The sequence below is a fragment of the Mandrillus leucophaeus genome, unplaced genomic scaffold (assembly GCF_000951045.1).
Source record: "Mandrillus leucophaeus isolate KB7577 unplaced genomic scaffold, Mleu.le_1.0 Scaffold756, whole genome shotgun sequence".
NCBI lineage: Eukaryota > Metazoa > Chordata > Mammalia > Primates > Cercopithecidae > Mandrillus > Mandrillus leucophaeus.
In genome coordinates, this window is record NW_012108208.1 from 508,268 (window position 1) to 533,184 (window position 24,917).

General features: G+C 37.1%; 1 protein-coding gene across 7 annotated transcripts in view; it reads right to left on the reverse strand.

Annotated features, from left to right (window-relative positions):
- Positions 1–3,867: 3,867 nt before the first annotated feature.
- NPNT (nephronectin) overlaps positions 3,868–24,917 on the reverse strand; it is a 102,032-nt gene continuing 80,982 nt past the window's right edge. For 3 of the 7 annotated variants that reach the window (XM_011966318.1, XM_011966314.1, XM_011966316.1), the window contains 4 exons: positions 17,164–17,250; positions 16,648–16,746; positions 8,140–8,396; positions 3,868–6,681 (listed from right to left, as the gene is read on the reverse strand). In XM_011966318.1, the coding sequence (XP_011821708.1) occupies positions 6,586–6,681; positions 8,140–8,396; positions 16,648–16,746; positions 17,164–17,250 (539 nt within the window). In that variant the 3' untranslated portion in view covers positions 3,868–6,585. Of the gene's footprint in view, positions 6,682–7,814; positions 8,397–16,647; positions 16,747–17,163; positions 17,251–24,917 lie in introns of those variants that run through there. The other 4 variants (XM_011966319.1, XM_011966317.1, XM_011966320.1 and 1 more) reach the window with 3 other exon arrangements.

Here is a 24,917-nt window from a genome sequence, read left to right on the forward strand (position 1 = left end):
AAAAAAAAAAAAAAAAAAAATCACAAAAAGACTCAATGTTTTAAGAAAGTTTATGAATCAGTGTTGGCTGCATTCAAAGCCATCCTGGGCCACAGGCAGATTGACAAGCTTGCTCTATGACTTCTGGATGCAAAAGAAGTAAGACTACTTCATGAGAGGGAACGCAGCAGTACTATTTTTCCCCTATTAATTTTAGGTGACACGTAATAATTATACATATTATGCAGTATGGGAGTGATATTTCGATACATGTATGCAGTGTGTAATGATCAAATCAGGATATTTAGGCTATCCATCACATCAAACATTTCTTATTTCTTTGTGTTGGGAGCCTCTCCTCTAGCTTTTTGAACATATACAATAAATTATTAACTGTGTTCACCCTGCAGTGCTATAGAATGCTAGAACCCATTCTTCCTGTCTAGCTATAATTTTGTATCTGTTAACCAACGTCTTCCTATTTTCCAGCTTCTAATATGAACAATTCTACTCTCTTTCCATGAGCTCATTTTTCTCATTAGTGAGAACATGTGGTATTTATCTTTCTGTACCTATTTTAACATAAGTCTACCATGCTTATCCATGTTGCCATGAATGGCACCATTTCATTCTTTTTAATGACTGAATAGTACTCTGTTGTGTGTGTGTGTGTACAGTATTTTCCTTACCCATTCATCTGTTGATAATTTAGGTTGATTCCATATCTTGGCTATGGTGAATAATACTGCAAGAAACATGCAGGAGAGCAGAGCTATTGACCAATCATTTAAAACACCTGGTGAATCAAATCATCAGGCAAAAATTCATTCTCTTAACTTTAAGATTTAAAAAATGTTCTCCTGTATTTTTGCATTTTTGGTTGGGGGGCTGGGGTAAAACTATTTCAGAGGCAGAACTGTTAGAATTTGTCAACGATTTGAAGAAATAAAGATAAAACAAAACCAGTGACAAATTTCAAAGATTAATGAAATTGATGTTAGTGCATTTATTCAAAGGAAGGAAGGAATTAGTAAGGGCAAGCAGGCTTCAGGGAGAAAGAGTAGATTAATAAGCTGTAATTAATATTGTTTGGTGCTCCTTTATGGCATCTCCTTGGACCTTTCCAGTAAACATTTGGAAATGTGGGAATGTGGCTCAAGGAAGCCAGGGGAGAAGAGGATATCAAGGAATATCAGATGTGCTCATCACTGCCAAATGCTGCTTATGTAATGATACATGTGGATTAAACACTGGAACTTATACACAATTATACAAGTTAATAAGCAGCCTTCAAAACAGCAATTTTGGTAGAATAGTGATGTTAAAGTTCAGAGTTAGGGAGTGAGATAGCAGTGGTAGCAAGGCATTGGAAAATTGGTCTCACTCTTTCTAGATAGATGATGATAAACAGAAAACATTAATAAGGAAAGAATCTTAAACTAAAGCACATCAAAGTCACCTGGAGAACTTGTTATACACAGATTGTGGGGGCTCCACCTCAAGTTTCTGATGCTGTTGGATGGACATGGAGGCCAAGAATTTGTATTTCTAACATGTTTCCAGTACTGAGGCAGCTAGTTTTGGGACTACTCTTTGGAAATCATTGATTTCAATCACTGTATTTTCATTCAAGGCCAGATTATTCTTAATTGTGTGGAGTTGTCCTGTGCTTTATGAGATGTTTGAAAACATATCTAAACACTAGATACCAATAGCACCCCTGCGTTGTGACAACCAAAAATGTTTCTATGCATTACCAAATGTCCCCTGAGGGTGAAAACTGCCTGCAGGTGATAAAACTGCTTTGGATGACCCCACAAATCACGAGTGTCTGCAAGCAGATCCCGAACACCAGAGTGGGGCTTGGTCTAGAAAATGAAGATATGTGTGAAACAACAGAACAGAGCCTCCAAGGTCGGTCATCTATACTCCTCAAAATTACATGATCAGGTTATGAGTGACGGCCCAGTTTTTAGCTTTTAATGAATTAATCCCAGAAAAATCAAATTAGAACTCACCTCTACTGGAATTTCAGATTGCTTTCAAGTTTCTGAGTCCTGGAGCCCTGAAAAGCAATGCTCTCCAATTCATGAATGTCCCTTTGTCTTTCAAAAGACATGCTTCCTGGATCACTGCCTCACTTATATTTAAGTGTCCTCAATTATAACTTCCTTATTCCGAAGGCCCTGCCAGTTGTTTAAAAAGCAACGTTCTGCACCAGGTGGGCAAGTTTAAATATTCCACGCTCAGAAAAGAAGTTTTTTGAAAGAAGAAAAATACACTGGGACTTTGTAAATTTTTACAAATCCAGATCTTGCAACTATGGGCCTTCAGGCCTTTCAGCCGTGAATGTTAATGAAGATGAAGGCCCTAATCCTCCTCAGTACACTTACCGTTAAGGCCTTGTCACTCAAATTGTGGAACCAGGAGAAGCAGCATAGGCATCACCTGGGAACTGGTTAGAAATGCAGCATCTCAAGCCCCACTCCAGATCCATTAAATCAAAAGCTGCAGTTTAACAAGATTCCAGGTGCTTCCCATGCACATTAAAATGAAAAGCAATGGGTAAGAGTCTTGAAATCCAGCATGCTTCTAGAATCTTCAAAACACCACCTATTTATTCAGAACAGCAATTTTGTGTTTATATGACTTTGATAAATGTCCACCTCCCTCTTGAGATTGAAACACTAAAGGGAAAATCTCCCACTGTCGGACCTTAGAGGCCCCCTCCCCTCCCTTATACATCGGTATTTGAAAATTTGCTGACTAAATCAATGAACTACACCCTAGAATCTCATCGTTATCTGCTCCTCCCAACCCACAACCTCAAATAGGTTTCAGAAAAGGTTTAACTTCTTAATTAACATATTAAGAAAACCTGAACTTTCTCAGATCTCTGAGGGATGATTATGAAGGATCTCTGAGGTAAGTTATTCCTTACTTTTTGCTTGAATTATGTATTTATCCAAGATTTTGTCCCCAGCTAAGAGTTCTCTGCATATTGGAAAGAGAGAAACTATTGAGTATATTCTCTATAATTCTGCATGAGGACTAATTTTTATTCTTGTATAATTTTAAAAATTCTCTTTGTTGTAGTTGTTTTCTCCATCAGGAAATATTATTGGAGTATGAGTAAAGTGTTATAAATTAACAAAATTACTAGTAAAAAAAAAAGACTTCACTTACAATTCACATATTTGTATATTTACTTATAGCTTAATCTGCCTTTCCATCATAGAATTGAAAGCACCTGGGCACAGTAGCGCACACCTGTAATCCCAAGCACCTTGGGGAGGTTAGGTGGGAGGATAGCTTGAAGCTGGGAGTTGAACACCAGCCTGGGCAACATAACAAGACCCTGTCTCTACAAAAAAAAAAAAAAAAAAAAAAAAAATTAAATATAAAAAATTAGCCAGGTGTGGTGGCATGTGCCTGTAGTCCCAGTTACTTGAGAGGCTGAGGCCAGAGGATTGCTTGAGCCAAGGAATTTGAGGCTGCAGTGAGCTATGATCGCACCACTGCACTGCAACCTGGGAGACAGAGTGAGACCTTGTTGCAAACAAACAAACAAAAAAAGAATTTAAAGCAAACGTTTACAATGAAATGATAATAAAACATAACTAAAGCAATTTACTAAGGCATAGCATGGCATGGGTTTTACTGATCTTCTGATCTCTTTCCCTGTTCATGCTGATTAAAAAAAAAAAAAAAAAGTGTCTCATGTTTTATAACCTAGAAAGTGTAATACCGCGGGCAATGTCTTTGTTCCCACCATCCAAACAGTAAAAGGGATTCTACTATGACTTTTGTGAAACATCATTTAACTACCTCAATGCTTTTTTCCAAGTCAATAAAAACAAAACTCAAAAAACAAGAATAGACAACTGGTATTACTAACAGTGTTTTTATTTACAAAGAATTGTTTTCATTTGGCCATTTGGAAAACCACTAACATTTTTTACTTTAGAAAACATTAAATAATAAACAAGATGTTATACAGTACTTTGGATAACTTCTTCCATCAGTTTAGTGCAATGCATCATTGGCACCGAAAAGTAAAATTTTCATTTATTTTCCCCTTTCACCTTCAGTTGTGCAGTTATATGACCATAAAGGAAATGAATCATTAAAAATGGATCTACAGCCATATATTCTGCCGTTACTCAAAGGCTTAATGATTTATTTTCCCCCCTCCAGCCCTGCCTTTACCAGGTTAAATGACAAAAGACTTTTTATTGTATCTATTGTTCAAAAAATATTACTGTTCTGTGGAACCTGGGAGAGTCCAATTAGTAAGGGAAACGGAATCATACTGATAAGGTGAAGGAAAGGTCTGCCGGTGTGGGGCAGGGCACTCTTTCTCAGCAGCCAAGTAACTTGTCACACATGAAGCAGAGAATGCACCAGATGAAAATCTCTCTGAACTGTGTTCCTTGAAGGAGCTCTTAAGAAAAAAAAAAAAAAAATCGGAAACATCATCCATTGAACAAATGAAAGGTTTACACCTTTACCATGAAGAAACATTTAAAAACTACCACCACACTAGGACATTACTGAGATACTAAAATATCTGTCCATCATACTCTCATTTGGAATAAATAGTTTCCTTTTTTCTTCAATACTGCTAGGATTGCCATAAGGGAGAGACATTTCAGTGAGCTCAGCATTTGGTGGGCTCTTCGCCTTTCAATCCCTCTCCATTAGGAGGTCAAGAGGGAAATGCCTAAATTGAGCCTTGTCCAGATTACTTAGTTCTAAAGATTTTCATTGCATACTACTAGTAGGATCAAAACATCTTTTGGGAAATTCTATAATTTGTTACTTTACGTTGGGGTAAGAACATCTTTAACTATCTTAAATAGATAAATTTTTATCTAATTTTTTAGAAAGAGAAAAAAAGAGAGAGAGAGATACTGAGATTTTCATGCTTTTTTTAATGAAGTATTCTAATTTAACAATGGCCCCTGCCAAGAAATGCTCCCTTATACTCTAGTCTAAGCCCGTTTCCTCTTGTTCTATTCTTAGTGCATATGGAGAACAGCTGGTCACTATCCTCTCTGTGCCAACCCTTCATATACTTGAAAACCATCAATGGTTTGCCCCTCAGTCTTCTCTTCTCCAGGCTGAATCATCCCAGTTCCTTTAATTTTTCATCATAGATCTTTTTTCCCAACCCTTTAATCATCTTTGTGATTCCTGGCAAAAACAGCAGAAAATATTTTGATTACTTAATAGGAAATTAAGAAAAACCTCAGGAGTAATGCCTTTAAAAGGTACATTGTTTTTTAATATACAGGTAAAAATATGCAGGGAGGAAATACAGTTGGGGGTTCATGGATCTTAGAATTCCAATTTGCCCTGCTCCTCCAGTGTGTGTTAATCCCATTCCAACACATCCCATGCCTCTGAGCATGGGACTTGCTTCCTATCCTATCCTGACATAGCCATGAGCAACAGAAGTTATGAACTACAACTGCCTAAACTTTCATCTATTTCAAATGTTGTGTGAAAATCTGTTCCAATGGAGTTTTCCCTATGCCTCCTCTCACCCTGCGTTAATATACAGGATCCTTTTTCTGAATCAACCAAAACTTTTATAAAGCTTCCTACATATTACCAGAGAGAGCCATGTTATGATGGTAAAAGCTGTGGTTTTAAAGTGTAACTTGGAACAGTGAGAGTTTTATGTATTAACTGCAGTTTCTTGTCTTCCTAAAGGTTTCCTATCCTTTGCAGAGATCAAACTCAAGGCCATTAAAAAAAAAAAAATTCATCACTCTGCTACCACAACCCAACACTTCTGCCAATTTCCTACTGCTGCCAATATAAGGTCATGGAACTGGATGACATTTCACCATGTATTTTTTAACTTGAGATCACAAGCTGCCCTTTACCTTGCAACTAGAGTCTGTAAATATTTGGAACACGTAAATACTTAATATCAATAGCACATTTAAACAAAACACAATACTACTAACGAGGGATTATGTGCCCACTCTACATAATTGTCTTTAACAGAAAAAAAAAAACAGATAAAAATAAATGTATCTTGATATATTACACACCCTTATTTTATAAAGTGAATGGCAGTAAAAGCCAGAGTTCAGGTCAGGCCAGAACTAACTTAAGTGAAGAGGGTAAGTCAATTTCACAAGCACATTGTATATCATATCTCAAGGGAAGTCAATACTACTCATGGTACAACACCAAACAGATAACATCATGGCCATTTGCAAAGATTTTGTTTAAAAACTGCTCCCGTAACTCACTCCCATAATTTGCTACAAGGAGCACCTTGTAATCAGGATGGAGGATGGTATGGGTCACGCATGCTGAAGGCCTTCCTGAAAGAGACACAGGATGGAAGGCAACACCCACAGATGGCTTTGATGTGTCTATGATGCCCCTGTATTTCAAGGAGGGTGTCACTGTTCATTGGAATTGCACAAAAGCAGGCCAGCAAAACCTGGGTCACCAAATAGACTTCCTCCTGACCCACTGACCCACTCTTCTCCTAGGCCTGACAAAAGGGAGAAGAGGAAAGAAGATAAGAATTGGAAAAAGAGGATGGAGCAACATAGGAGTTCATTGCTGGTTCTGGAGTTGTTAGCGTTCTTCAGAGCAGGGGCCTTTTTTCAAGCTCACATCATCCAATCCAATCTCCCCAGTGTAACCACGCCTTTTTTCACCTTTGAAGATGACCTAGGGAGAGAATGCACACACCAGTCAAGCCTCCTCTGCCCCTTTCTAATGCCTCCTTATTAAGCAAAAATAAAGGCAAACCTTCCCCCAAACCAATTTTAAACTTATTTTACAGGAGGAAAAAAACAGAATATAGTTGCCAGTATCACTGAAGTTTTTAGTAGAAACTGAAATCATCAAAATGTTCATCAGACCACATTACTCAGAATCAATCACTCTTTAAAAAGCCATTCTAAGCTATACACCAATTCGATTTAGGATTGTTTATAAAGTGGACACTTGTCAAGGATTACCAAAGTTAGAAGAAGAGTGTGATAGAATATAAAGGAACAGATATTAGGAGCCAAAGATCTAAAAGATCATAATCACGCAGCCTATCTTAGATGTTTCTTAGTTCTTTTTTGGTTAACATAGCTTTCTTGCTGAAAATGGAATAGAATCAAACACCATGATCCAATCACACTGCTGTTTTATCTATGTAAAAACCAAAAACTTTTATTGTTCTTACATTATATTTTCTATAGAGCATCCTTGCTCCTTATAAAACAAGAGAAAACCTGAGTGCTATGATTTAAAATGATTTATTATCTTGTTTTATTTCTCTAAACAATAAAAATACTGAGAAGAGTTTTAAGAAAAAATATATAAGAATTAAACAAAATCCAAGTACTCTGGTAAAATCTGTATTAATGGAATCTATCTTTTCTTTCTAAAATAGTTTCTTATAAACTATACCTATATATAGGCATAGGTATCTCCCAACAGCAAGTTTCATAAGCACCAGCATAAAGATGACATTTTCCCAAATGCATTCATGATTTTGCTGGGATGCCGTAGACCATTTTCTTGCTACCTATGTCTTGATTACTTAAGATCAAATTTATATATTCCATCAAAGCACTTCCCACATCCTGTCCCGAATAGAGTAGTGCTTTCCAATTGTAGTTCTGAGTTCCCACCCTATGCTGCTTAACTGTGATCTCTGAAACAAAGAAAAAAAGTTGAACTTGAAAGAAACATTTCAAAAACGAAAAAAGAACCATCTCCTGGGTAATTTATGGTAGTAAAAGTTTGAAATATAAGGAATTAAAAGGAAAGGAAAAGCAGGAACAATTAAGCTCACCACGCCACCCTTGGAAGTTTCTGTTGATCAACTTAAAAAAATAAAAAAACAAAAAAAATTTTCTATTCCTAGATTTTTTTTTCCATTCAAAAAAGAAAATGGATCTTTACCAGGGTCATGGAGAGGTGGTGATCACAGGTTACAATGAGGAAGGATGAAGAAGCAGAAAGGGGTTTCAGAAAGAGACACTGAATGGAGTCATCAGGCCCAGAAAAAAATCCAAACCTTTGTCTGAGCCTGAATTTACAGAGCAAGGCTTCTTCCAATTCAGATTCCAGAGCTCTCCTATGAAAGGAAAACATCCCAGGTCCCGCCTCCTTTGTGGATCTACTTACGCTCTTGATGTCAGCCCCTCGCAAGGTGATCTGTGTCTGCCTCCAGCCGTGGCCACCATTTCTTCCCCACAGGGCTGCTCCGTGGGCACTGTGTTTTCTCACAAACACCTGGAGTGTGCCAGAGTGCAACCCCGTCACCTTGTGCCTGAATGATAGGCACAGGTCCCCTGAATGCATGAGGCGGCCGAGAGGTAGCACCAAGCGTGCAGCTTTTCCCCCTGGGGCTTTGGCTGCCGACACTGTCAGATACTGTCCACCTGGAATGGGAAAAGCAGAGCTGTGTGTATGTGCCAATATCCCTTTCTAGAACAAGCAGCATGGACAGGAGTTTTAGTTTTTTTTGTTTTCTTGGTAAAGAATTCCAGATTTTTGAAGAAGAAAAATTAGACTTATTTGTATGCCTGAAGTTCTATGGTATGTGTTTACAGAAAACATTCACTTACTTTGCTCATGGAAAGCAGAAGTAATGCCAGAGACACACAATAATTAGTAATCCAAACACTATGAATATTTCCAATTGAATATGATCAGACATATAGGCATACAACAACATATACACATTCACCACCAATTTATGACCCTCATCAATTTATGATTATGTTGTCCAACACCCCTGCCTATCTGGCTTGGTGGTTTGGTAAAACGGACCCTAAATTTCCAGGGAGAATTTTCTGGTGGATAATTAACTCCAGACAGTAAAGCAGATGGTGATTTAAAGGGCCCTATATCTGCTTATTCTCTCCTCCTCCAACTTAAACAAAATTTCTAAATGTAAAGGTTCTTTAAAACAAAAAAATTCAGAGTTGGCAGTGCTTCTCACACTGGTGTAAACCTAACAGCAGGAAGATACAGAAGTATTCAGGAAACCCTCCATGTCTTCCTGGAGCATCAATTTTATTTGGAGGTAAGCCGTTTAAAACATTTTTATAGTAAAACAAATCTATATCATATCTATTCTATAAATATGTCCTATTATATATACGTGAACACAAATATTAGTAAAAACTTTCACTTTAGATAGACCACTTTGATGATGTTCTCAGACCCCTAGGACTACAGAGTTTTCTTCCCTCCGCTGTTAAGGAAACTGCATTTTAAGAAATGGTTAAGCAGCAGTGAAGTAGGGGGTGCTGCTTCTCCAGAGAGAAAGTTGCAAGTAGTATTTTGAAGCTTGATCCATGTACAAATGACATTCCCTCAGGCTGTTTTATCTCAGTCAACTGAAAACACACTGTATGTTTCAACACTGGTTTTTCCATAGAAAAATGGTTGGAATGTTGAACATGTGTATCTATTTTGGTAGAAATCCCATTTAGTTTTCAGTTAACAGATAAACTATTATCTCTTTCTTATGCTTAATTTATACAAGACCTGATAAAATTTGGTATATCTTTTTATTCCAGTGTCGTCTTCTCTAACAAGTACCATCTGAGCTCTACAGGTCATAGGTGATTTCTGTGCACTGACTATGCGCCAGTCTCTGTGCTGACGGCTCCCCAGCAGGTTGTGAACAACTTAAAGTCTGAACCAAAGTTTTCCCCAAACCTCTGTGTTACCCTGCTAGCAGATAGCAGGTGTTTAAGGATGTTTGAATCAACGAATGATGTTCCAAGGGTACAGCAAAAAACTGCAAGGAAACAGATCCTTGATTCACATACTTGAATCACTAAAAATACATAATGTCTTAAGAATCTTTCTCCCACTTCCCTTGTCCCCTTCCTCCACAAACTAATCCAAACATATTTTGGGCCAAAATATTTACATGGATTTTAAAAGTCTCACTATAAGTCAGCTTTTGAATCATCACAGGTACTCTAGTTAAGACTAAGATATAAGGTTATTACAGTTAACCTGCAAGTTTCGAGAAAACAAGGATTAAGTCCCTGTGGAATGTACACTGATACCATTCTGCCAGACGCTACCTGCAAACAAGACAACCTAACACACCAAGGTATTCTTTGCATATGTATTTAAAACTCTAAAATTTACAACATGATAAGTGAGGTTACGATTGTTCTTCCTCTACAGAGCTACTCTATGGGCACCAGGTTTTGCTTTTGCTTTTTTTTGCCATGAAGAATTCATTCCCTTTGTAACAAAGGAAATGATACAAGTTGGAACATTAACTAAGGGAAAAATTGATTCAGTGTCAAGCAAGTTACCTATTAAAATTTTCACTTCTGATTTCATAATTCTGGTGATAAATATATGATTATATTAAACATTCATTCAGTTTACAGTATCACAACATCTAAATAATTTTGGGGAGGGAGGAGAAATAATAGATGCTGCCAAACTTGACCAGAAAGTTGGGTTATAAAATGGTAGTTTATTTATTTTTAATTCTGTAGTGGTTGGTGCCTTTAAATTTTCAATTTACAAAATCTAGAGGTATTTCTGAAGGTTTTGACTTCTGAACTTTTCTTATGTAATACATTCACACAAATGCACATGAATATGAACTTTTTTTTTTAAAAAAAGGAATACTATATTTGCAGTGTTGTAAGTTGCTTCTTGTATAACCATTTTTCTATGGTAGCAAATACACTTTGCATTGCTGCAAGTATGCCAGTAACCATTTAGCCAATTTCTTACTGAAGAACATTTAAGTTTCCAAATTTGCATGTTAAGGTAAAAAATACCATATAATAGACAAACAAAAATGTTTTTAAATATTTGCAACACATTAAAAAAGGATAATTTTTCTTTTTGTATAGAAAATTTTCATATATCAATAATACTAAATAAAAATAAAGAACATCACAGAAAAAATGACAAATATATGAAAAAGTGATCAACTTTTCACAATAAAAGAACTGTAAAGTAAAATGAAAAGAGATCCCTTTTAACCTATAAGATTGGCAAAGATGTTGAAAATACTTTTATATGTTGGTGATGGTTTTCAAATATTGTAGGCAGAAGTGTAAATTGCTACAACCTTTATAAAGGGTAATTTAATAAATTCTATCAAAATTCAAAATACAAATTCTCTTTTGACATAGTAATTCCACATTTAAGAATTTATAGATACAGTCTAACATATATTAAATAATGAATGTACAGGGTTTTTCACTGCACTATTGTCTGAACTACCTAAAGTCTTGAAACAACTTATGTTCCTTTGTGGAGGGCTTGCTAAATACATTGTGGTACATCTGATGAGTAATGGAATAGCAGCCAGCCATAAATAAGAATGAGGGTGTTCTGTATGTGCTGATAGAGAACATGCTTCAACCACAATGGCTAATACTATTTTGGCGGTAACTCTGGACGAGTCACTGCTTGAAATGCCTTATATATGTTTACTGGATAGTACTGATTATCCCTGTTTAAGTAACTTGCTCAAGGTCATAGCTAGTATGTGGTGGTGCTGGGTTCCAGATCAGGTATTCTGGCTTCAAAGTCCATGTTGTTCCTGTTAACTCTTGAGATAATATCAATAAGTGACAAAGGCAAGGCACAGAAGAGAGTGCCATTGCATCTAAAAATATCTCTCTGGGAACATAATCAAGAAACTGGCTGCATCTTGCCAGGTGGTGAATGGGAGTCAAGGATGGTAGAAAGCTTTCACTGATATTGTTGATTTATTTTACATTTATGTATATTTTAAAATAATGTTTTAATGCTGAAACAGACATACTTGTATGTACATGCTGGCATACTTGATACATATGTAAGCAAATTCCTTGTAGCTATCGGTGGTAGACAGAGTGCTGAGTCAGTTGCCCTTAATCCTTGTTCTCCAGAGATCAAGGTTCCAGGAAAAGGGGCTTAGTTCTAGCTTTGACACACACAGGAGAAGGGTGTGTCCCCAGGGCCACAGCTACATACCTGCGGCAAATCACCATGTCTGTCAACAGCACAATTTTCCATTTCTTAGAGGCATTGTTAATTTCACATCTCACTGTGACTGAATGTAATAAAACATAATAGCACCACGAAAGGCAGTAGCAAATTGCACTTTTTTTGCAGCTGTTTCTTAAGGTTGTGAGTTTTGAGAATTTTCTTAGAAATATTAACATATAAGAATATTTACAAATCTGGATCTTGGATTAGAACTGCACAGCATTAAAATCATCCATAATTGGATATCCAAACATATATTCTTTTATAACTGGTATAATCTAGATAGACATAGGTAAACAATTAGCTTGTTAATTAGAATAATACACAGAAATTATTTATTTATTTATTTATTTATTTATTTATTTATTTATTTAGACGGAGTCTTGCTCTGTCGCCCAGGCTGGAGTACAGTGGTGTGATCTTGGCTCACTGCAACCTCTGCCTCTCAGGCTCAAGAGATTCTCCTGCCTCAGCCTACCGAGTAGCTGGGACTACAGGTGCCTGCCACCACACCCGGCTAATTTTTGTATTTTTAGTAGAGACGGGGCGTCACTATGTTGGCCAGGCTGGTCTTGAACTCCTGACTTCAGGTGATCCGCCCGCCTCAGCCTCCCAAAGTGCTGGGATTACAGGGGTGAGCCACCATGTCTAGCCGATTTTTTTATATTCTCCTCTGGCCTTCACATGTGATACACACACACACACACACACACACACACACACGCACACACTCCATCTGTCTGAATTTCCTAGAAGAAAAAGCCATGAAAAGGTAAGCTTTGTTAGTATTTTCCCATCAGTGCTGGGTTATAATTCTGTCAACATATTCTAAAAATATATTCTGCAATTCCATCTTCATATATGCTGTCCTACCTTCCAACTCTCTGCCATCTTTTGGTCTTCCCATCCTTCTTTCCAAGCTAGAACCCTGCTCACTGAATTTCTTGGGACTATTTCCACATTCCATATTGAATCAGGCTCTCAGAGATGGTTTAGAGGTTTTCTAATCCAACTCTTACTTGATGATCAAACCTTTTAACAATATCTTGCCATATGTCACCCAGTCAAATGCTTCCACCAACAGATAACTCATTCCTTCCATGTCAGCCTATTCTCTTTTTAGATGAGAGTGAGCCAAAATGAATCTACCTGTATTTTTTACCCATCAATCCTATTCTCATCCCCTTTTGGTCACAGAGAACAACTCTAACCCTAGTCAATTATTTGAAAAGGAACCCTGCTGCATCATTTCTTCTCTAGGCTAAACGTCATGGTTCCTTTGTCTGTTTTTCACAAGCTTGGAGATACCTTTCCATGCAGGTCATCGTCTTCTAAGTGACCAACTCTATTCTTCTCATATTAGAAAAAAAAAAATTCTCAAAAGTAGATTCACCACTTAACCAAAGTGGATTTTTCATTCTTGAAACATACCATATTTCTATAGAGATGGTCCATATTTCTGGCAGCAACATCACAAGGTTCGCTTAGATTGATTTCATTACACACTAAAACTCTAAAATCTTCTACACTTAGTGATATGTCAGGTCTTTTCCCTCACTCAAGTGTGTGACTGGTTTCTAGACTATGAGCCATAACTTAGACTCAACCCCATTACATTTTACCTTCTTAATTGTGACCCATTAATCTAATCTTTCTAATGCTGGCTGTGTCAGCACACATACTCACTTTCCTCTCCAGATTTGAGTCAACTGTAGTTTGGGCAGTTTATCTTCAATATTTAAGTTCAATGTCCTATTTATCTAAGTTCTTGGTAAAAACTTGGACCAATTCTAGAAAAGCATCCTCCAGGGACCATAGCCAATCATCACGAGTTAGCCAATCACTCAAGCAGCCATCTCTTCCTTTCAATTTGTTCTGTACTAACACAGTCCAATAACCATTTTCAAATTTCTTTGTCTACCATTCTAATTTCTGACCCACTTCTCATTTTTCCATCAGAGGGAAAGGGAGATTGGGTCACAACAAATTTAAACATTTACAAATATAATGAATAATTTAAAAATGTTGAAAAGGACTAAATTGGTTCTAAAATACAGTGTTTAAATTCTAAAAATTAAGATTTTACATAGATTGTTTACATAAAAGTGCAGTGAATTCTCCTGAGTTTAGCATGAATTACTCTCCCCAATGTACCTTACTTGAAGGAATCATTCATTATGACCATAAATATTATTCACCATTCTATCATACATGACTGCCAGAGATCCCTCCTTCTGTAGCAAACTACTCCAGGTCAGTGGTCAGTCAGTTTAAGGTCAGTGGTCAGTCAGTCTAATCTACAGGTCTGTGATCTGCTAATCAGATTGTGCACACTACCACATGCACACCTACTGAGGCCAGCCTGTGGTACAGTCAAAAACACAATAATGCTGCAGATGTTCTGAGTATTGAACTGTCTAGGAGCCTGCATGAGTAGTACACAGTGGTTTGGACTTAATTCCACCACTCTCTAGCTCTGTGGCCTTAGGAAACATAACTTCTCTGGGTGTCAATATTTCCTTTGTGAAATAAAGACAATATTACTTGTTTACACACACACACACACGCACACACACACACATATGTAGATATGTTGGTTTCTCTCTTATTCACAGCATCTGTGACATTAATGATAATGCTGTCCTACTCAGAGTTAACTTTAAATGAGTAAGACAGTAATGCAAGAATGACTGAGAGTACTGTGTGTGAGGCACTAAATGATATTGTCTTTTACAACTAAAAGAAATGTATGAACCAATTTGAATTTATTGAATATTCCTATGTTTAGGAAATTACTTCACATTTTAATTTTTAAGTATATCTCTATTTCAACCTTAGGGGATATAATGAATATATTTTTGGACTAATTTTTTAATATCTTGTTACTCAAAATGTGCGTTGAGGACCACCATAGAGATCTTCAGGGAGCCTCCTAGAAATGCATGAAAATCTGCATTTTAATGAGGCCCTCAGCTGCTCTGCATTCACAGTGAAGTTTGAGAAGAGCTGGTTTAAGATATCATGAGTTCTCTGAAGTTAACTTTTGTGTGTTTGGTGCTCTTACCCGGTATGGTATTGAAGAACTAGGCTTTTATTTGTTTATTTTGTGGGGGGAAATTGCTTAGAAAATACTGTGATTTTATTCATAGTATATACACCACAAAACAGACACTTTCCATTATTTTAATTAGTTCAAAATTTAAAATCTGCTTGTTTTTCAATTGATTTTTTTCTTTTATATATATATATTTATTTATTTATTTATATTATACTTTAAGTACTAGGGTACATGTGCACAATGTGCAGGTTTGTTACATATGTATACATGTACCATGTTGGTGTGCTGCACCCATTAACTCATCATTTACATTAGGTATATCTCCTAATGCTATCCCTCCCCCCTCCCCCAATCCCACGACAGGCCCCATTGTGTGATGTTCCCCTTCCTGTGTCCAAGTGTTCTCATTGTTCAATTCCCACCTGGGAGTGAGAACATGCGGTGTGTGGTTTTCTGAAGAACTAGGCTTTTAAATAAATGAAATAACATGTTTTTCCTTCACATTTTGTATCTTTCTTCTTAAAATCTAGAATCAGGAGTATAAAAAGGAAAAACAAATGAAACCAAACTCCTCACCCTTCCATTAAGTAGGCCTTACCCATAAAAAATTTAACTACTGGCCGGGCGTGTTGGCTCACACCTGTAATCCCAGCACTTTAGGAGGCCGAGGCGGGCAGATCACAAGGTGAGGAGATCGAGACCATCCTGGCTAACATGGTGAAACCCCGCCTCTACTAAAAATTACAAAAAATTAGCCGGGCATGGTGGCACATGCCTATAGTCCCAGCTACTCGGGAGACTGAGGCAGGAGAATTGATTGAACGCAGGAGAATTGACTGAACCCAGGAGGCAGAGGGTGCAGTGAGCCGAGCTGAGATTGCACCACTGCACTCCAGCCTGGGCAACAGAGCAAGACTCCGTCTCAAAAAAAAAAAAAAAAAAAAAAGATTTAACTACTGAGGGAGAAAAGCTATCTTGAATCCAGAAGAAAAGATGTCTTATGAGTACTAAAACTTTAGATTAATAGGAATTGTGTAATTTAAAACTCTGTTGATTTTGAAGGAACTATGTCTAAATCTACCTTTTGTTATAAAATGAGTGGTGGTGATTTGTAACCATTTCCTTCAGCATCCAAGTTAGAGTGAAATTTTTTCAGAGGGATAATCGCAACTTTATAGAAATTTCCACTGTGTCCCTCTACGACCACTCAAATCTTAAAAAAAAAGAAAAAACAACTGGGGACTACCTATCACCATGGCTTATACACCACTACATTATTTTTATTCCTGGGAATGGGTAGTATAAATAACTTGAGAATTATTTTCAAGAATTAATCTAAATATTTTATTTATCAAGCTTTTTGAGAGAAATTAGCTGACCTTTTAATTAACTACTTGTCTCCCATAATATAGTGCTAGTTGATAGCTAACAAATTTAACTCTCTCAAAGAAATGGAGTATAAATGCTGGGCATGGTCCATTTTGACTATCTTTATTAAATAAACACAGAGATGCATTACAGTAGACTTGATTAGCAGCAGTGGAGTCTTCAGATAGTATCACATTGAAATGTGTACCAGAAAACATTAAATGAAACGATTTTACCTGCTGGGTCCCTGATTGGTTCCCAGTGCAAATCATTGTCTTTCTCCCTGATCCATCCACAAAGTCCATGGTCAAAATTACAACTGTGTACCAGAACACCTACAAGAAAATAAAAAACAACAAATGAATCTATGAACTAGGGGTATCTAGACAACACGTGTTCTCTCCTATCCATATAACCAGAGCTTCTTTCCATGAGACCAATGGGAAAGTACATTAATCCCTTCTCAGCACAATAGTGCATCATCTGTAAAAATAGAACGCACAAATGTTGCCAAATTATAACCATGTTACATCATCACTTATAAAATATGATTTCCTTTTTTACAATTTAAGTACTACTTTAATATATTTTTTAAAAAGAAAATGATGATTTAACTACAAAGGAAATCTGAGTTGTTAAAGAAAACAGGTATAATTTTCCCCAATGGTCCAAACAATCTACATTTAAAAGTTATTTTCATGGAGAGAAACAATAAAATATCATTATGATGGCACTAAGAGTGTAAGTGTCACCTGGATCATCCTTTGCTTCATCGTCTGCACTGACTCCTCTTTCTATTTCAAATATTTCAAACAAGTCATTTGAAGGTTGCCGTGGAACTGCAAGAGAAAAGTTTTGAGTTTTTTTTTGTGTGTGTGTGTGTTTGAGGTATTGATAAAGAGGCATTACCTTTAACAAGGGCGGGAGGAAAAGACCTAGTCATTTTATTCATCTGGATGAATCCAAAATATTCAATTGTATCTCACATGAAGATTCACGAATTTTGTTCTGCAGCGATTTATACTGCAACACTGATCCAGGTATATTTTTTAAAAATGATTTTCAAAAGTTTCTAAAATTCAACCAAAATAACTTAAAAAGTCTTTATTTGGAAAATACATTTTAATAGAGCAACCAATTTCCAGCCAACTATTCATCTCTATGAAATTCTAAAGTTCATCTTTACGAAAGATACATTATTATGATCTTTAAATTAAGGTTGTTTTAACTGCAAATACCTATGATGGAAGTGAATGGTTTGGTTTCTAATCACAGCATCTACTCCGCACCCCCAATGAACTCTGCACATTGTTGCACTCTAACATACATTTCCTACCATGGCCTCCCTTCCTTAAACAGTTTCCCTGGCTCCTTTAAGATCAAATTCAAACTTCTTGGGGCAGAGTTTACAATCTACCCCACCAAAATACACAATGCTGTCCAAACATGCCATTCATTTTCACGTCTCAGACTCCATGCTCTCTTTCCTGCTAATTAACCTGCCAAAAATCTCTTCCTTCAAGGCCCAGCATAAATATCACTGCCTCTGCAGAAATTTTCGTGCCCCAGGCAGAATCAAATTCTTCCCTCATGTACCTCAAGAGTTCATGCTCATAAGCCCCTATTACACACTTTCATAAAGAATTGCAGCTATTTACACATATGTGTCTGTCCCTCTGCTAGTCTCTGAGGTCCTGGAGGGCATCAATCATGTCTTATTTGGGTGGCATTTCCAGGGCTTGACCTGGTGGCAGGCACTCAATAACTGTTTACTAAGTGAATACAAATATCCTGTTAGAAAGCCATGTAGTATTTCAACACTTTTACTCAAAGGACACAAGTGGGACAAAGCATAAGAATCTACTTAAAAAAAAATTGATTTCTTTAAATCATTGATTTATTTATTCAATCAGTGTATATTTGATGGCTAAGCAGATGCCAACCACTGTGGCGGGCACTAAGGAGACAGGGTGAATGGGATAGACAAGACTGAGGGTCTGGGTCTTACGTGGTTTGAATTCTAATGGGAGGAGCAGATTTTAAATATGGAGATAAATGAGTGCTGTAATTTGAGATTTTGATAAGGGTTAGGAAGGAAGACATCATGGAGAGTAACTGGTGGGGAAATGCGTGGGAATGTTCATGGTGGTGAGGGGAATTCTTGGTCAAAGGCCAAGGAATACTCCCTTCCCTTTGCCAGAACTTCAATTAATTAGCTTTATTTTTATAAGGCAGGGAGTAGGAGATGTAGAACACTAGGAAACCATCATCACTCAAAGGGGTTCTTTTTTCAATGACGTTCCTATTGTTTTTAGCAAAAATTCTTAAAATTAAGTAATAATCCCATAATATTTGCACAAGTTGTTTTTAGCTTACTACTTCTGAGTTTTTTCTTTTTGTTTCAAACGCTAAAACAGTGAAGTCCCTTCCCTTCTTACAATCCATACAAGCAATATACCCAGCTGGGCAGCAAAGAAAGAAGAGAAGCTCTAGGGACACAGCTGACTGTGGGTGCCCAGGGGATGAGGCAATCCCACTCTCTCTTTTATAGCCCAGATGACTGACAGCAATGACATCCAATTACACTTTCCTTATTTGGTGCTCTGAGAGGGGGAGTGCCTCTTTTATTTACTAGAAATATTACAAAATTGTAGGCAAGCATGCTTTCTTTCTTGTGACAGAAAGTTATAAAAACTCAATAGAACAATCATGTTTTTGTCTCCTTCTATTGTTGTAACTTATATAAATCATCTCCAAAATGGAATGGGCTCAACTCTTAAAGTATCATATTCCAGGGACGTTATGACAGTTTTTCAAGCTCCACCCCCCCCCTCCTTTTTTTCCTTCCAGATGAAGGACTATCAAATGGCAAATCAAGTCTTGATGTAAAGGTTTCCTGGCTCCTGGAGCCTGTTTTATAAAAAGGGAGATCAAGAGGTCCTCTCTGAGGAAGCACAATTTAAACTGAAAGGGAAGAATGAAACTTTCCAAGCAAAAAGCATAGCATTGGGGTTGGGGAAGAGGGAGGACAAAGTACAAAGTACAAAGAAAGTGCTTGGAAAATTTAGAGAAAGGAGTTCACAATGGCTGGAGGATGCTGAGAAATGAAGAAAGCAGCATGGGATGAGGCTGAAGAGAAAGGAACAGATTAGATCATACAGTTAGAAGATGGCAACACAAAGAATTAGTCATGTAACAACTTGTAAAATGTCAGGTGGTTTATTAATATTATATGTACTTGGTTTCCAAGAACCATTTAATTTAGCAGCAGATAATCATGTATACCTTAATTACAATCCACTGGGAAACATTCCAAGGAATTTAGAGACCAGAAGTGCTCAGAAGCTATTGGTTCTTACGATTTTGTGTGCTCTACTCTATAACCATACCAAATTATTTAACTAATTTTCCTTCCCTACACATACCAGTATGGGATTACTAAGAGCATCCCACTGAAGTGTCAAGAGAAGAAACACTACCCACTCCCTGATACACTTTAGAGTTTATGTGAAAAGTAGCAGAACAAATCATTCAAGCAGTATTATGTTATTATCACAATCATGTACAAGAAAAACAAACCAAAAAAAAGGACTAGAAGAAAGAGGGATAAATACACCAATATGCCAATATGCTAATAGTGGTAATCTAAGAATTAGAAATGAATTTTTTTTTTCATTTGTGTTGGTTCACCTTTTTTTGTAATTCTATGTTTTTAGGATTCTTTGTAAAAAGAAAAAATATAAATATGAATAAAAAACTTAACTAAAACATCTAAATAAAAGAGGGTGCTGTTAGATCACATATAAATAGCAATTATATGTCTGTTACTTGTATTTTGGCAATTCTAAGTATTCAAAGAGGACTCAGAATAGACTTAATAGTTGCTGAATGCAAGGCTATGAAATTGAAATATGTTTGTGAAATTCAAACATTTTCTTTGATTCAAGGGAGCTTTTTTGATCAACGCAGAAAATGTTAATTAAAATGAATGACTAGCCTTGCCCAAAAATGAACTATAACCAGGATGGACACTGGTACATGATTTTTCTAATTATTATTTCCCTGCTTCATACTTTGGCTAATATTCAACTTAAATACACAATATATGTGTTTTATAAAGACAAATGCATACCTACTATTCTCTGTAGTTGCACCATTAATTCTTAGAATGGTATAAATTTAGAAACTAAAAAAGAATCAGAGAAGTGCTAGCAATACAATTCCTCCATCATCTGTCCACGCATCCTGCCTCCTTCTATTCCATCCACTCATTTATGCAGTCAACCAAGAAACTGAGCATCAGCTACACAAAGCATGGGCTAAGAGCGTGTTATAAAGCATTGGGCATACTCTTGCCTTCATGGGATCTACATTCTAGAAGTGAAGGCAGATTTTTAACAATTTCCCCAGGTAATGTGTGTCTTAAAGAAGGAGAGGATGCTACGTGAGTATGGGAGTGGGGTGTGAGGGACTGGCTAAGCTAGGCTGGGGAGGATACACGTCGTGAAAATCTCTGAGAAGTGATGCTTTCTCTATGACATAAGAAGCACTATGAGCTATGGCTCTGGAGAATGAAAAGAGCAGGGATTGAAACACCAGAATCACCTGTAGACCTTAGAGGGGGAGGGAGGCAGGGTGCAGGAAGAAGGGCATCAAATGGAACTGGAGATAGAGGCAGAGTGTGCAGGAGCTTTTAAAGCCTTGTAAATATTTTGGACATTATCCTGGTGGAAACTGGCAGCCACTGAAGGATTTTAACAGAGGAGTGCCAAGAACAGGTTTGCATGCTGAAATGACCATTCTGGTAGTAGTTTGGAGAAGGAACAGGAAAAAGGTGAGAGTGGGTGTCATAGGGAAATTATGACTAAAATTAACATCAACTATGAATGTTCATATATTTTTAGAAAATGTCCCCAGAATCTTTCTACCATTGGTCTATGTTTTACTCACCAAAAGATATGTCTTGCCTGTTGCTTCTTACAGCCTTCTGCATAAACTAAAAGAAAGGGAATGTACAGGTACTGAAGCAAGTGACAGCTGGATAAAGGCATGGTTGGACTGGGCTGAGGAACAGAGTACCTTCTAATGGCTACTGGGCCCTGGAGTCAGGGGTAAAATCAGCCACAAAAAAGAACAGGAAAGTCCTTGTAAGAAATGCTTGCGAGGCACTTTCTACTAAATATGTGTTTTCCCCAGGGATGTGATCATATATAACCTGTGTTCACAAATGAGGTTTCCCAAATAGTCAATTGTATATTTTTACCCAGAAAACATTAAGAGTAAGCACAGAGAAGTAAATGTAAATATTATCATATACACCTCCCACTGCTCAACTTCTTGCCAAGAGTAACTATAGTGAAATGTAAGCATTATTCAGTAAAGGTAGGTTTGCAAATTCTCTTTATGTTTCATAGGAAGCAAAGTGGTTCCTATGGCATTACCCAGGCCAGTTCTGGCATTTGTTGCTGGACTAAATGATTAAAGATAACACTGTCTTAAATTACTTCTATGCTTAGGAGTTTAGTTCATTGAAGAGAATAGTACATATGTAATTATTCTAATATTCTGAAGGCTGTTTCCGGTGGCAAAACCTAGAGACTTTTGGAGACACAGATTGGAGGGTGGGGATGAATGACAAGGGTTTTATGAGATGGTCTCTCCTCCTCTCCCTGTCTCTCTTTCCCTCTATTCTCTCTCCAGATGCAGGACATATGCATCATAATTTTAAGTGATCAGAGAGAAAAGCAAATAAAAGGGCTGGAAATCAGTTTCTGAAATTTCTTTAACCATGTTAGAGAAAAGTTTTAGCCATCTATTCATTATAGGCCAAAAGAAAAGGGTTGTTGGACTCACAGAAATAACACCTTGTTTGTCAAAGCTTTCATCCCATAGGAAGAATCTACAAAGTTCCACAGACACCTTTGGGCTGAGAGTAAAGAGCAAAAATTAAACCTCTGGTGAAAGGTGGAACATAGACATAGCTAATCAACAATGAGCCTAATTTTTGTGACACACCTATTTCTCCTTTATGTATTGTACGAACCTTTAATAAACTTTTAGAAAGACACAGAGGCACTGCCTGGAGACAGGATAATTTTTTTTTCTTTTGAGACAGAGTCTTGCTCTGTCGTCCAGGCTGGAGTGCAGAGGCACAATCTCGGCTCACTACAATCTCTCCCTCCCGGTTTCAAGCAATTCTCCTGTCTCAGCCTCCTGAGTAGCTGGGATTCTAGGTGCGCACCACCACGCCTGGCTAATTTTTGTATTTTTAGTAGAGACAGGGTTTCACCATGTTGGCCAGGCTGGTCTTGGACTCCTGACCTAGTGATCCACCTGCCTCGGGCTCCCCTTCTCCTCTCTTCTAAGCCAAAGGTTACCATGAAAGTTAGGCTCTGCCAGGAATGAGTCCTTTGCACCAGAATGCAAGTGGTAAGTAGACTCTCGGGTAAGGGCTGCTTGGACTGAGTGCAGCATGAACACCATCTAGGGTGAGCAGAAGCCCACCAGCTGTTGGGGACAGGTGTAAATGCACTCAAGCCAAAAGAATCTATTTAAAGAAAGAATGGAATTTTTTATCCCACAGAAAGTCTGAACTAAAATAGGGTCTGAACTAAAATAACATAGAATGTTTATTTATGATGTAGATTTCTAAATCCTTATGGCACATTTACTGAATCGGACTTTCTGGGGAAGGAAACTACATTTTATTTTATTTTATTATTTTATTTATTTATTTATTTTTATTTTTATTTTTTGGAGACAGAGTCTCACTCTGCTGCCCAGGCTGGATGCACTCATCAGATTCACCATGTAAATTTCCCATCTAGACAGATTCATCTCTGAAAAGGCTATTGTTATTATTTTCGCAGTAAAGAAGTTGAGATGATGCAGTCTTTATTTTAAAATCACAACTGTCTAATGACACTATAAACACCTGAATAAAACACAGTATTCTAAGTATTTGGTAATAAGCCTAGAATAAAATAGCGAGTTTCTATTTTCATTTTCTCCGTGCACCTAACAGCTCACACTTGCAAACCAATTTGTTTCAAAAGGATCTAGTTAGTTAAAAATAACATTAAAATTATAATGAACCATAATAAAAAGCATGAGAAACGTATAAACTCAGAACTAGAAAACGGCATAGGTTGTCTTTTTATGAATTAAGTAGGAAATGTTATCATTACTATATAAATGAATTCAACATCAATAGCAGCAGTAATAGCTAATATGTATTAAGTTATTATTATGTGCCAAGCGCTACAGTAAAAGTTTTATAGGTACCCTTGCATCTAACTCTCACAACAGCCCAGTGAGGTAGATACTATTACTATCCCTGACTTGCAGATGAGAAAACAAATGCACAGGAAAATTTAGTGATATGCCCCAAATTACAGACTGGCAATTAGCATAATACTTGTAATTATAACTCTATTGACAGATGTGCATGTAACTTAAAAAAAAAATCTGATTTCTGACTTTGGTCACAATCACCACGGGCTCAATTTATACTTTTTGGAGAGAATGATATTTTCTTTACTATCTACTATAGGATCTAATCAAAATATAAATAAAAAATCTTGCAAACTTTCAGAATTCACAGCACCAGATCCTAACCTGTGAGAAGTGACAATTCGCTCCTTCAAAACACTAGCAGAAATTTAATTTTCACGGAGATATCAGACCCCTCTCAGGGTCTCTGCAGGTCTTACTGTTTACAAGAAAGCAAACTAGTTTGAAGACCTTTTCACCCCTCAGCAGAAACAATCTTTTTACTTATCACTATACAGAATCAGAAAGACCATAATATTTCCATGACCAAGAACAATGTGATTGAACTAGCCACAGACTCTGTAAAATCTGTAGAAGAGAGATGAGAGGAAAAACCTCAGGACAACATGCAGCAATCAGTAAAAGAAAACAATTTTCTTCTTACTGCTTGGTACTTGGAATTGCAGCACATTCTCATGTTGTGTAATAACCGCAACAATGAGGCTGGTTCTCTGATATGGCCACTCATAAGAGCACCTGATACATATTAATAACATTATGTTCTATAATCTGGCTTCTATTAACGCCTTTTCTCTTTATTTTACATGAGTCAGGTGGACACATACCTAGGCACAAATGCTATATTTTAAACATCCTACATTTGGCTAGTTCTGATTCCATCCAGAATATGGTTCTGCTGGGTTGGAGCTGCCGTTATGTTTTAGAAAGAGCCCTGCTATCCAAAGTGGGGACTGCAGATCAGAAACATTACCTGTGTTTGTTAGAAATGCAGAGTCTCAGGTCCTGCTCCAGACACATTGAGTCACTCTTCATTTTAACGAGATCCCCTTGTAATTTGTGTGCACATTAAAGACTGAGAACAGCCAGGCGCAGTGCCTCACACCTGTAATCCCAGCACTTTGGGTGGCTGAGGCAGGCGGATCGCTTGAGGCCAGAAGTTCAAGACCAGCCTGGGCAACATGGTGAAACCCTGTCTCTATTAAAATAACCATGT